General features: G+C 43.5%; 1 protein-coding gene across 1 annotated transcript in view; it reads left to right on the top strand.

Moving 5' to 3' along the window:
* SNTB1 (syntrophin beta 1) overlaps positions 1-13,525 on the top strand; it is a 116,023-nt gene that overhangs the window by 98,884 nt on the left and 3,614 nt on the right. Inside the window, 3 exon segments of the mRNA XM_040587652.1 lie at positions 4,194-4,333; positions 10,892-11,088; positions 12,829-13,019. Of these exon segments, the coding sequence (XP_040443586.1) occupies positions 4,194-4,333; positions 10,892-11,088; positions 12,829-13,019 (528 nt within the window).

Below are 13,525 nucleotides of genomic sequence, written 5' to 3'. Positions count from 1 at the left end.
ATGGTGGGGTCTGGTGTGTCCTAACACTGTGTGAGCTGTCTGCTTTCTGCATTGAAGCACTTTTGCTCTTGTGTCAGCCAAAGGCTGGTGAACAAACCTCTGTGTAGCTGCTGAAATACAGCAGCCAATCTTGTGCACTTTTTGTCCACCTTCCCATTTGTGTCTGTTCCTGCCGTGTGTGTTACAGCAGCACTTGCCTCCCCAGCTGAGACCGTGGTGTCAGTATGGAAATGCAGAGCATTCAGGCTGACTTTGTAGAGGAAGCCTGTGATCAAGTAAGACGTGAACGCAGGTCTCCTCCGGTGTCATTCCAGGCCCAACCATCACATTGTTAAACACACAAAAAAAATATATTTCATCCCTGCTGCACATGAAATATTTTCTGAATTTGGAAAGGTAAACCGGAGAGATACACATAGGAAAAAGCGGGGTTTGCACTTCACAGGGTTAGTATATGAGGAGCAAAAAAGGTTTGCGAGCAGCAAAAAGGATGCTTCACCTCACTTGGTTGGGTTTTTTTGTTAGAATATGTTCTTCCTTTTCAGATTTGTACTTGAAGACTTTGATCTAGGGGCGCAGTGTGTCTAGGAAAGAAAAAAAGAAGTTTGCTTCTGGTGTAAACATTTACAGCTTTGTGGACTTGAAGTGGAATTTCACCTGAGAATACAATCAGTGACCTCAGCTGAGATGAGCAGAGCATGGAGAGGGGGCACTCGTACCTTTACTTGGTGTTACCTGAACAGCGCCCCGAAGGCCAGCAAAAAGTTTGCCGATTCATTTTGTTGTGGTAGGAGGTTTGAGGAGTACTGATTTTTTCTTTCTGTAGTTCATCTAGATTTGATCTAATATTTTTGACTTTGAAAAAGGGCTGGGTTTGACAAGTTTTTAGAGTGGATGGTGATTTTGTCTGCTACACAGATCAATGCACTTTGAAGTGTGCCTGTGCAAGTGGGAGATGACGTGAAGGAACTGTAGTGCAAACGCCAGAATTCTGCAATGTTCTGGCTAAGCAGCAGGCCCTAACCATTGTATAAAATGGTGCCTCTGCAGCGTATCTCAAATGATACTTACATTTACTCTTGCAGAAGTATTTCATGTTATCTTTATGTTACGTTAGATGTTAAAACCTTTAAAACCTGAACAAACCCTTCACTTAGCTGCCTGTAAGCAACATGGTTTTTGCTTTTCTTTTGTAATTTGCTCTTATGCTCATGCTTGGTATGCCACTTGCTTGCTCTGCATTAATTTACCATGCTGATTTGTTCTGAATGTGCCCTGTAGGCTAATGGTATATTTGCAGCCTTTCTTCTTTTGTAAAATTTGCTATTGCCGTTTATGGGACAGCGTGTTCTCTTTGACACCTTCCAGAAGTGCCAACTGCCTGTTGAACAGCACGGCATCAGCTGTTAAAGCCTGATGCAAACCCCAGTAAAATCAGGGAACACTAATGCAATTCAAGGTTTTTAAGGAAAGGCAGTATCTTTTATTAGATCAGCTGTTGGAAAAAAACAGACACGCTTTTGGGCCCACAAATCCTTCTTCAGGTCTGAAATAGCAGCAGTATTGCTTATACTGGCATTCCTTAGCAGCGAGGCAGCGATGGTCCCAGCAAGGTTTAAAAAACGTGTTTAAAAGTGTGTGTATTTCATGGCCCTTCTTATTGGGGAGGGCTTCCTAGCAGGACACAGGCAGACATCATTCTCTTCTCTCCCCTTCCCAGTACACACCCTACAAACAGGGAACACATCCTACAAGGAGAGGTAGTAGAAGATCACTTATTCTTGAGAAAAACTCTTCACTACCTTATGACCAAGCCACATCATCTCCATAGTCACCCAGCTGTTGGGGAGGACTGGGGCAAAGCTATGGGCTTTGCTGTGCAGGTGGTAACCACAGGATCCGTGCTGGAGATCCTGGTTCCTAACGTTTACAGCAAATAGTTGTGGGACAAGCGGGCAAAATGAGTTTTCTTCCCTTTCTTGTGGTTGCTTTAGAGGGAACAGTGTTTCCCAAAGTTTATGGAGTCACAGTTGCCTGACCAGCCACCCAATAGCAAAGCTTGTGATTGCAAATAGTACACTGGCAGGGTGGTTCTGCAGAAAAGCTGTCAGCAGCTTCCAGTAGTCTTTGGATTGCTTGTGGTTACGTAGTCGAAAAATAAGAAATAACAAACAGCCCAGTACACTGCCTGCTTACTCCTGCAGATTATGGATCTCAACATCCTTTGTCATCCTATGAGAGATTTCATATTATCTTCCTTTTTTCTTTTCTGGAAATCTTCAAAAGTATATAATAAAATCTTTCTAGTTAAAGAACAGAGTCAGATGCTCAAAAATTAAATGTTAGCGTTAACTGCAACATTTATTAAATGTTAGCATTAACTGTAACATTTATTTCTATATTCCCATGCTAGGAACTGTGGTGTTAACTGTAGTTAATAACTGGTATTAAGAAGCTAAGGATGCTTTTTGCTCATGTGAATATTTCCACAGTACACGGGCTGCAAGAACTCTGGATTTTGCATTATTTCTGGAGTGTATCAATAGGTGTGTTAATTATGTGGCTTCTCTATTCAGCCCTATTTGAAAATGAAAGTTTGCATTTCAAGAAACTATAGCTAAAAGAAAATTGTAATTGATGTTTCTGTAGAAATTAAAAGGATGAACCATTTATGACTTTGATTAACACATAGACACGAACAACCAATGAGCAGGTAATGCTGTAAACAGGATTGTGATTATTGAAAAAGCGTAATTCAGAAGGAAAAATACTTCTTAGAAATTATGTAGGCCAAAAATCATAGTTTAAGAAGATCTGCTTTGGGCATTGGTGTTCTGGTGTGAAGCTATCTTCGAAGTATAGAAATTCTTAAAAGTATAGAAATTTGTGGGACCCTGTCTTCACATAAAATGCAAGTGTTTCTATTGTGATTCTAACCTGAATCCATCGCTTGAGGCACATTGTACTTAAGGATCTGGATTACCATTCCTGTCCGTGCCACTCCCAGCCTTTTCAGCCTTTAATTGATCCCTTTTATATGTTTCTCCACCCAGCGATGTGCCCAGTGACACATGCCCGGGGCAAGTAAGCCGGTATCAACTGTAAAACAGAGTAGACAACTGCTGCTCTTTCCCAGAGAAGGTTCTAATGGAGGAGTCATGTAGACAACCGGATTCTCTGGTGAATCACAGAATTTGTTTCATTCCCTTTAGTACCCAGTAAGATATCTGGGTGGTTTAAAAGCATTGCTGCAAGTGTTACTGCGTAATGGGGCTTCTTTTTCTTGATGTGCATCAAAAGGAAAACGATGCATCTGCCTGTGAAAGAGCATCATTCTCAAAACTAAGACCCTTTCATATTCCCATCTATTTAAAGATACTTCTATGCTACCAGTGTAGAATAAGTAAAACCCAGGATCTGTACTTGGTCCCCCTAACAGTAATTGTGTAGCCCTGTGGACTACCACCTGTCTAACCTGCAAAACACGATTCCACATCTGGATTCTGCAGCCAGTACAGGGCTCCGATGACCCAGTCTTCAGACATCTTCTACATATGGGTTTGAAATGCAGATGCAGGTCCATCACTGAGTCAATGCTTCAGATCAATCCCATGTTTAAGTTGGATTTCTTTATAAATTGGCACTTGTAAAACTGGAAGAATGGTATGAACGAAGGAGAAGCAGTGAAAAAGTGAACTGCTGCGGAAAAAAGCATCTGGTCCCAGCCCGCTATTTTTTACTACCTGACACTCTTCTTTAATAGTGATGATGTTGCAGCTTTTTTTGCTCACGAAAATAGAAACAAGAGCAGCAGTGTCCAGCACTCAAGTGAATGAGCCAGCTACACATGAATTGGTACACATTATAAATATGCATTTAAAGTTTTTTCATGAATACCTCAGCTAAATAACAGCCATCCCTGTCTCGGTGTTCTTCCGCTACTGCATTTGTGGAGTAGCCTATAAAGAGAGCTGGAAATGGCAGTGCTAATGAGAACAGCATATGTCACTGCACTTCACTCCTCCTCTTCTGCAGCTGGTTATAAATTCAGGTGGGAGATATCAAAAAGCCAAAGACATAAAACTCTTTTTTGTTCATTATCTCACCCAGGACTCAACATGTTCATATCGTCAGGCTTTACATGATGGTAGCTTTGTCTTTTCTTGTTTCACTGAGACTTTGCTCTTTTTCAGGTGCCAGGAGACAACGAGAAGCACTGGAAGCCAGTGTTAGTGGTCTTGACAGAGAAAGACCTCTTGATTTATGAGAGCATGCCACGGATGAAGGAGGCTTGGTTCAGCCCTCTGCATACCTACCCCCTGCTAGCCACCAGGTACCTGTGTTTTTTTATTATGACTGCTTCAAGACTGGTGGGAACTGCTGAGTCAGCCAGGAACAGGTATAGCTGGTACACAGCTATATATCATACTTGAAATGTTGTGGTTTGAGAAGCAGATTCTTCTTCAATGGGCTGATGTGCTTAGCTTAACTACTTCTCCATTTCGAGTTCTGGCTGAGGGTGATGGCCAGAAGGATTATGGATGTGGCCATTTGGCCCAGATCCAGAGGCAGGAGTGCTGAAAAAGCCAAGAGTTCAATCTCCTGAAATTTCTCCGTGTGCAGACCTGAGGGCTTGGCAGAAGCACTCAGATTTGCAGCTGGTCCTCCAGGCTGAAAAAAAATGAAATTGTTGCCCTGAGTTGGATGTGCTATTGTGGCAGTTCTGCACCACTAGTTTGAGGCTTTTGAAGGGTTGCACATGTGATGGAGACACTTAATTTCAGCACAACTTCTGTTCCTGCTCTAGCGAATGAATTCCTGGCTTTTTTAGCTTAAAATTGTGAGGTTGGAAGACACATGCTTGAATCTAGGTCGGAAATAACCATCTGCATTATTTCGAGGGTATCCATCAACACTAATTCAGAGACAGCTTTCCCATGGTTGTCTTTATGCAGTGGAAACTGTCTGTGCTTCTTGATGTGAATCTTAATCACGTTTCTTTGCCAGTATGGTCAAAGGGCTTGAGAAAGAGCTGCTCTGCCATTGATTTGGCCTTGCTACAGGCCTCTATTATACCATTTTCAATGAGTTCTCAGTCAGAAGGGCTTGCTGTACATGGCCAAAGGCAGCGGGTCTCTTACTGCGCGCTCATTAGTTAATTTTTGTTCTCGGTCTCTCGGTTTAGTTCTCTCCCTAAATGAACTAAGGCTTTGCTGCTAAATCATTATAATAATAAATAAAAAAAATTGAACTCTGGGAATTACACTGATGGTTGTTTTGTCCCAGTCTACCTACCCGTGATGGAGTTTCAGACTCCCTCGCACGCCAGCTTCTGACTCACGCTTTGTTACTGTAACTTAAGGCAGCAGCCCCAAGCTTCGCAGCTTGCAGCCTGCTGCGCACTATGCCGGTGAACGCTGATGATTCCTGATGAAAACTGAGTAAGGTGTTGGAGCCGGAGCCAAAGACTGTGTCCAGGTGTGTCACTAAGCCTTAGAGTTTGTAAAGCAAGAGCACTACAGCAGACGGTCATGTTTCTCCCCCTCTTTGCTTTGGGATGTCATTTGTGCATGGACCCAACTCCTCCTCTAAGTGACTGGACATCCCGCAGCGCAGCCTGCCCCCTTCCTGCCTGCCCCCTTCCTGCCCACACGTCATCACGTGTAAAGACAGCCCTTTGGTGGGCATCGCCAGCCCCCATCATCAGTGATCACCGATCTGCCACATCAAACAATCTGAGACCTTGTCTTGGAAGGCTTTTTACTGAATTACTTTTTCTCAGGAGTTCAGATTTGATAGCAGACTGGCTTGCCTTGGGTGGGGATAGTCATCTCCCTGTCCAATGGGATTCCTGTGTGAATAGAGCACTGGCCTTCAGGCTGGAGGGGAACGAGAGATTGCTAAGCACAAGTGTCAGGCTGCTGAAGGGCCTTTATAGACTGGGAAAATGATCTGTAAGAAAGATGGGATGAGGTTCAGAAGAGACAAGTGCTGGGGAATAATCAGCTGCACTGGTTTGGGGTGGAAAATGAGGAACAACATAGTTGCTTTGCTGGGAAGCGTCCTGGCAAAATTGCTTAAATCTACGGTGCTATGTTTTTGAGAGGGGAAAATAAAGACGATCATCTTGGGTTATAGCAGAAGTGTTGTGTGTTAGGCAGATGTAGTAATCATACATAACTACAGAGCATGAGTAAAGCCTCAGGTGATAAGCCACCTTCACATGAGGCACTGCACTTCCAAAAAGATGCAAGTTAGCTGTGGAAGGTCTAGAAGAAAACAATGCAAATGTAAGACCTAGAAAACACTGTCAGTAGGGGAATACTTGAGAAGCCTTAGTTGTTTAATCTGGAGAGGTCCATGGAAAACATGTCAGCAGTTTTCAAGTATGAAGATGAGACACAAGGAGGACACGGGAGCATGTTCTCCAGGTCCCTCCTGGATACAACAGGGCATAGTTGGCTGCTGTTGCAGCAGGGCAGGTTTGGGTAGGTCCTTGGAAAAACTCGGTGTGCGAATGATGGATCAGATTCTGTAGGAAAGGTGTATGATCCTCATCACTGGGGTCCTTGAAGGATGGGTGATGCTATAACCCTCAGTAGTGTGTTGGCACAGTTAGCCCTGCTCTAGGAAGGGGGATGGGCCAGGTGACCTCCTGAGAACCATTCCAGCCCCATCTCTTTGATTTCTTACTAATATTGCTGGGAATTCAACACTCAGGTAAAAAGACGACAGATACACAAAACTTGACGCTCAGAATGGAGTCACAGTCTGATAAGTACATATAAACACATGAATCCCCAAGGTGAACAGATTACAGAAATTGACAGATTCCCTAAATCATTACACCTACTGTTTTGGATGATTTTGATTAAACCCCTGCAGGATCCTGCTTTTATGATATATCACACTGAGTACAGTTATACCAAAAAAATACACAGGGTTTGCTCTTGTTACTGACTGCTGTGTTCATGCTTGCTCAGTGATTACCCTCCTTGTGACAGGTTTTTTAATCCCCTCTGTGCATTGATCAGTGCAATTTAGAACTTTTCACCTGGAAAGTTTGCAGACCACATGTTGTAATCTTGGCTGCTCCTGTCTTTCAGATTTTCATGAGTCCTTGGGAAAACATTTTTGCTTAGCTAATGCATATTTGAAAAGCTGCTGAAACTGGAAAACTTCAGTGCCAGATACTGTACAGTCATGCTTAATCTACCCAAGACATAATGAGCAGAGAAAATTGGAAAGTGGTAGAAGGATTACAATCTTCTTACAGTATTTTAACAGCAGAATTTCAACATGCCCTTTTTGTTTGTTGATATGTTTGCCTTCAACTTATAGATGCTATTTAGACCTAAAAATATTTTCCAGTCAGTCTTTCCCAGCTTTGTATGGAATATAAGTAATAGCTCAAATGAAAGTGAGATTAGATTTAAGTTGTTCCTTTAAATCACTGCACCGGGAGGCACAGCAGCTGGCTTATAGCCCTGACTCCAAGGACCTTTTTGTCGTAATCTCTGTTTCAGTGTTTTCTTATGCCTGAATACAGTGCCTCCCTCTAGCATGGGAATGGGGCTTAAGTAATTACATCTTAAATGTTTGCAATCAAATTCCGTTATCTATCATAGCCAGATATGAAAGGAAAGGGAAAAATAAAAAAAAGGTAGCCTATGTTGGACACTGATTAAAGATTAGATAAGTAGCTTTTGTGTAAAGCTGAGGTCTGTAACTAGAAAGTATTAAAGCCACTTGATAGTTAATGCCATGGCAAGTTGGGGAAGGAGTTTGGGCACTGATTAGTCATCTGTGCAAGCGGGCTGAGAGGCAGGCAGAGAGCACTGGGATACCCGAGCACCCAGGGGAAGGTGTATGAGATGCTGTGCAAGTTCTCTGCTTGTCTTCCTGGTGGTCATGGCTCCTTCCATGCAGAACTCAGGTGAACTGAGAGCATGTGCATAGGTTTCCCCAAAGTACAGCAGTTCCAGAGCAGGTTTCAAGCGCGAACTCAGGGTAAGGAGTGGTTTCAACATAAGAAAGGTCAGGCGATAGTGGCCTTCTACTGGGCAGAGCTGCGTGACTGTTGATGCACTTGTATCACGGTCTCTTTTGAAATAAATCTCAAATGAGCAGCTGAACACTTGCTTTGAGTGTCAGTGCTGGTTTCACTGTCTTTTTGACGAGGCTATTAGATTTTGCTGTTGCAGGAAATGGTTGAAACTCTTTTCATAGCATTAGGATGAGAAGCAGGTCTTGGTGCATCTCACCCAGAACCAGCACTTCGTGTTGGACCATACCCATCTTGTGATCACACGTTTGCAAAGAGTAATGCTAAAAGGGTCCCCAGAACATAGACAAGGAAAAAATTAGAGAAATTGGAAGTGTCTCCCTGGCTCCCTGAAGCATGCCAAGAGTTGCGTTTTACAGCTGCTGCCTGTTACCTACACGCTGTGCAAACAGACTTGATCGTGACCAACCTTCTCCTGCCCTCTTGTGGCTCTGGCTGCGCTGGGGAGGAGTGCTGGGGCTCCTGCCTCTCCTCACAAACCTCCGTGGGGCCGAGTAACCTTCAGGGACTGAAAGTGAATATTATCAGAGCTGGTCTTGGGGTATCTTTCTGGCTTTGGGGTGCAGCGTGCACCATGCCCACAACCCCCACCGTGGTCAGAGCAACAGGAGGTGGGGGTGAGGGGAAGCCCTCTGTGAAGTTTCTAAGACTATTTTTTGCCTGTTGAGGTATTTTTGTGGTCTTTAGGTTCAAATATCTTTTATGTAAATGAAACAGTTCACGAGAATGCAACTTCATTAAAGCTTGGGAATCCCTTGACCTGTACCCAAATACATCAGAAGCGACAGCTGGTTCATAAACACTATCAAATGTTCCCATGCATATTTGTCTAGTTCATGTTTAACTGCATGATTTTCCAAAGCAGGGTCTGGAGCTGTATGACAGAAAAACATTTTAAAAAGGGAGACTGCATTTTTAATGCTGAGGGGGTAATGCAAATGAGAAGGCAGGCAAGGAAGTGTTCACGTTGGATGTGTCCACGTACTTTGCTTTGTAAAGTACATCTTCATTCTATCCATGTGCTGAAAAACCTACAATGCCAGTGCCATGGATACAGCATGAAGATGTAGGGGAGCCGGGTGGGGTGGGTGTGGTAGATTTGAAAGGAAATTAAACATTGGGACCATCTGTCTGTCACACATTCAGTATCACAAGTATTTGAAAACAATCTTTAGCACAGCTGGTAAGTACTGTATAAAGGAGAAGGGATGGCCCAGGAAGAAGCTGGAATAGTCTTATTTTTAATTACAAACTTGATGTGATTTTCCAGGCTGCTTTCCCGCAGTTGCTCCCGGTAGCAGAAGGCACCATGAGAGCAGTGGCCATGCCTGCACCTGGGTGACTGGCCGGGCACAGGCAACGGCAGAAGTCACTAGAGATTTCAGTTCCCAGTCTCCTGCCTTGATTATCAAGATGCAGCATCCCCTCAGAGTTTGCACCTCTGACCGGGATACTCTGCATCTTGCTTCCTCCTGGGAACGTGAAATCAAGGCAGATGCTCAAAATCCAAAGGAAGTTACCATGAACCTGAACGTGAACAGATCTTGCAAACCTTCTAGCAGAATACAAAAGAAGGACACATCTGTTCAGCACAATGGGCATCCCAAATGTCAGCACGGACTGCCAGGGAATTGGTGAAAATTTCAGATGCTGTGTGGTTAGTGTTTCAATAACTGAAAAGCTAAAGTTGTGCTTTTTCTTTCCTTTCTGCTTTTTTTTTTCTTTTCCTATTAAAACATCTCTGTCTGATGGCATACTTCTACAGTGTCAGCTAACAGGCAACTATTCTTCCAGACGGAAAACAATAATTTGAGGGTGAGCAGATGATTAGTATAATCTAATGTTTTATCCTTCAGCACAAGTATTCTACTACAGTGCTACATACATACTTTATAGTCTCATATGAAGTATATTGTTTACCTATAGAAAGGGAAACAGGAGACACAAGACAGAAATAAGCTTCACAGAAGAACTTAATTTTGTGACCCCTTCCTCTGAGGATTAGTCTCTGGATCTCAGTGACAAGCTCCTCTGGATTGTTCTTTTCAGCTGAATCAGTGTCATGTCCTTGAGTGAATTCTGTATTTTCTGTCCACACTACTGCAGGGGGAAAAAAAAACCCAAAACCAAAAGGGTAGTCTTAAAGAAGAATTAAATATGCGATGTTGATTTTCTCATTCAGAAAATATTCCCTGTGATTAGTGTTTGCCCAGATGAACAAACTTTCCTGGTCACAGATTATCTGTTGATGCCAGGCAAAAAAATGTTAATTGCAGAAAAATGTGAGAGAATTTCAGATTACAAGTAGCTGCAACATTTTGCATTTTACAGGTTCCTTATGGGAAAAGTATGCTCAAGACAGTAGTTTTGTATCTGCTTATTAACTTATTTATCCAACAGCATTTATCATTGAGTTTGTCTGCAGACATTTAAGCTTTATGGCAAATGCCACTTGACAGTGAAAGCTGGATTCAGCTGCCTCATATGAGTGAGCACTGGTATCTGTGTATCAAACCCCATCACCACAGACCAATTGGTGATTTCTCTCAGTTCCTCACCCACTGTTTTGTAGAATTCATCAGATTTTGGGATGTGCCTATCAAAACCTGCATATCCGGCTGCTTCCGTACTGGCTGCCTTGGACCTCACTTTTCTGAGTGTCACTAGGAGCCACTTCAGGCTCAAATGCAGAGAAGATGCGAGTTCTGCTCCCAGCCACAAGCACTTACGAACATACAGAGCAGAGCCGTGCTCAGCTGGGGATTTTGGTGCAGTGCACTGTGTCAGCGTTATAATTCCCTGATGTGTTTTCAAATCCAATTGCAGGTTGGTCCATTCTGGCCCAGGAAAAGGCTCGCCGCAGTCGGGAGTGGATCTGTCTTTCGCAACCCGTACTGGTACAAGGCAAGGGATTGAAACGCATCTGTTCAGGACAGAGACTAGCCGAGACCTCTCACTGTGGACGAGAAGTGTAGTGCAGGGCTGCCACAATTCTGCAGAGCTCATCACAGAAATCACCACATGTGAGTAACACCTGCGGTGCTGCGTCTCCACCCCTCCTCATGACGCTCACAGGTGGCACAGGCGTCTTCTGCTAGAAAAAACTGCATATTTAGGGTTCTGTGAGCCAGTCCCAGCTGGTGTGGTACCTCTGGCCCAGTGACACAGTCACTGTCATTCTGATTTTTGGTCTTGTTTTGGGCATGTCGTTTCAGACACAAGTCTGAAGGCTGCCATATAGGGCTGTGTGTCACAGAGGAGCGATCGTCAGAGGTTTGTCCAGAAACACACAGAAAAGAGCATTTTTCTGAATTCAGGAGACTCCTGAGCCTGGCACGAGTTTCTCCTGCAGAGGGAGGAGGCAGAGGAGAACTGGCACGTTCGTAAGGGTTAACTGGTCATTTATTCACCTAGTTCTGCTCATTTCAGAAGTGTAAAAAAAGACAAACCAGTCCAATAGTCACATTTTGACGGCTAGTCATTTTTCTCCCTGAACATGGGGATGTCACTTCTCAGCACTTCTGTACATGGAAAATTGACTGGAATAAAAGTAATCAGCTGCAGGTGTTCTGGGGCGATGCCCCATTCGGCCAGGTAGCTGCCAGCCTGGGGTGGCTCTGGGGCTTTGAGGCTGTGCCTTTCTCTTCAGTACCCTTAGGATTTAGGAGCCCTTCCCCCGCCAGCCCTACAGTTGGCAGGGCTGTTGAACATTATCTCCATGCATTGCCGAAAAACATGAGAGCAAGAGCCGAAGCATAAATCCGCTCTGCGACGAAGGGCAGCTCCAATTTCATGAAGACATTAGGTACAGCCACATGCTGCTGAGCGTGGGGACACCTGCCCATCAGCTGCCAGGCCGTGTGCCGCGCCGGGAGCTCAGGCTGCTTTGTGAGGGCCTCTGACACGGAAACCAGCCAGAGTGTTCAGTGGGAGCCACCCTGAGGATGTGTCCATCTCCTCAGCACAGGGACATGGATGCCCTTCTTTCCAAAAGCAGGAGGAGAGCATCAGCCCGTTCTTTCATCATGGTGCTCTTATCCCAGTGCCAAGGACCCTTCTTAGCAGAATTGTTCACAGGAAAGTGGTAGAAAAGAGAATTTGGGATGTGAACACCTAAACTTCATTTTTAATTTGGATCATGGCCTATGTTTCTGAGCTGAGGGGAAGATGCAGACTTTCTGCTGCAGTAGCTATTATATACAATTATCTGGGCTCTTTTTCAATTACCACGACACTAATGAAGACCCAGGAGTGTCTTCATCTTTGTCAAAACACTTTAGGGAAACCCTTTACAGCTTCTAATTTTCTCAGGCATTTTGCGCCACATTTATTGATTTTGGCTATGTCTGTCAGACGTAAGAAGAAGAGTAGCTATGACTTTGTCAAGGTTTGAAGGAAGGAAATGCCAACCTGAGCCTTATTAAACTTCAGTAGTTTTTTTGGGTGTTTTTTTGGTGTTAGCATGTAGATTTACACTGCAACATAAAGAATGCAGTGAGTAAGTGAAAGGACTGACATCAGCACTGCTACTGCCAAGCACAATTTTAGTCTGTGTCTTTACACCATAACTAACAACCTTGCTTGGCCCTCGCACAACAGAAAGATTTGCAGGTTTACAGTTAGAGCATGATTAGCCCGGGTTTAGGGAAGATTACTTTCCACAAGGTAGTGTTGAGATCAAATGTAAACTGCAGATATCTGCAGCCAAATGGAATTTGTTGCTTTTAAGAATGTTACAGACTAGATTTTGTTTCCTTCTCCAGCTTGCACATATAAAAGCCAGGAGTGCCGTTTGACCATCCATTACGAACATGGATTCTCTCTTACAACTGAACCGCAAGATGGTGCCTTCTCTAAGACAATTGCACAATATCCCTACGAAAAACTGAAAATGTCCTCAGATGATGGGATAAGGATGCTTTATTTGGACTTTGGAGGAAAGGATGGAGAAATTGTAAGTGCTGTGTTTAGTAAAGGGGTGCATGTTACCATCTCCTTGGTGGTTCTTCAGGCTGTGGGGGTGGAGAAGCACTAAAGGAAGTTGGACTAGATGATTATTGTGGGTCCCTTCCAACTGAAATATTCTATTCTGTTCTGTTCTACTCCAATAACAATTGGTCAGTACCAGGTTCCAGTACCAGTATTTAGATGCCACACTTTGTAGTACAGCTCGACAATCTGGCTTTAGAAGGAGATAAACTAAAAAGAGAGATAAAATGGTAAAACCATGCAAAGAGGGATGAAAGATTTCTTACATTTAAGAACAAACTTCATCTCTAAGTAGTCAGATGTTAGAATATTTGTATGTATCCATTTCCTTTTTTAAATGATTGCAAGTGGAAGATCTTTGGAATGAGATATTAATTCCAAAATACACAAAGGGACTCTATGACAACAAGCTATGTTTTAGACATTTTTGAACATCTAGTTGCTGCAAAAAATTGAAGACAACAGATGTAC

Source organism: Falco naumanni, chromosome 3, assembly GCF_017639655.2.
Source record: "Falco naumanni isolate bFalNau1 chromosome 3, bFalNau1.pat, whole genome shotgun sequence".
Lineage (NCBI taxonomy): Eukaryota > Metazoa > Chordata > Aves > Falconiformes > Falconidae > Falco > Falco naumanni.
The sequence above is the reverse complement of the archived record's forward strand: the minus strand, read 5'-3'. Positions and strand labels throughout refer to the sequence as shown.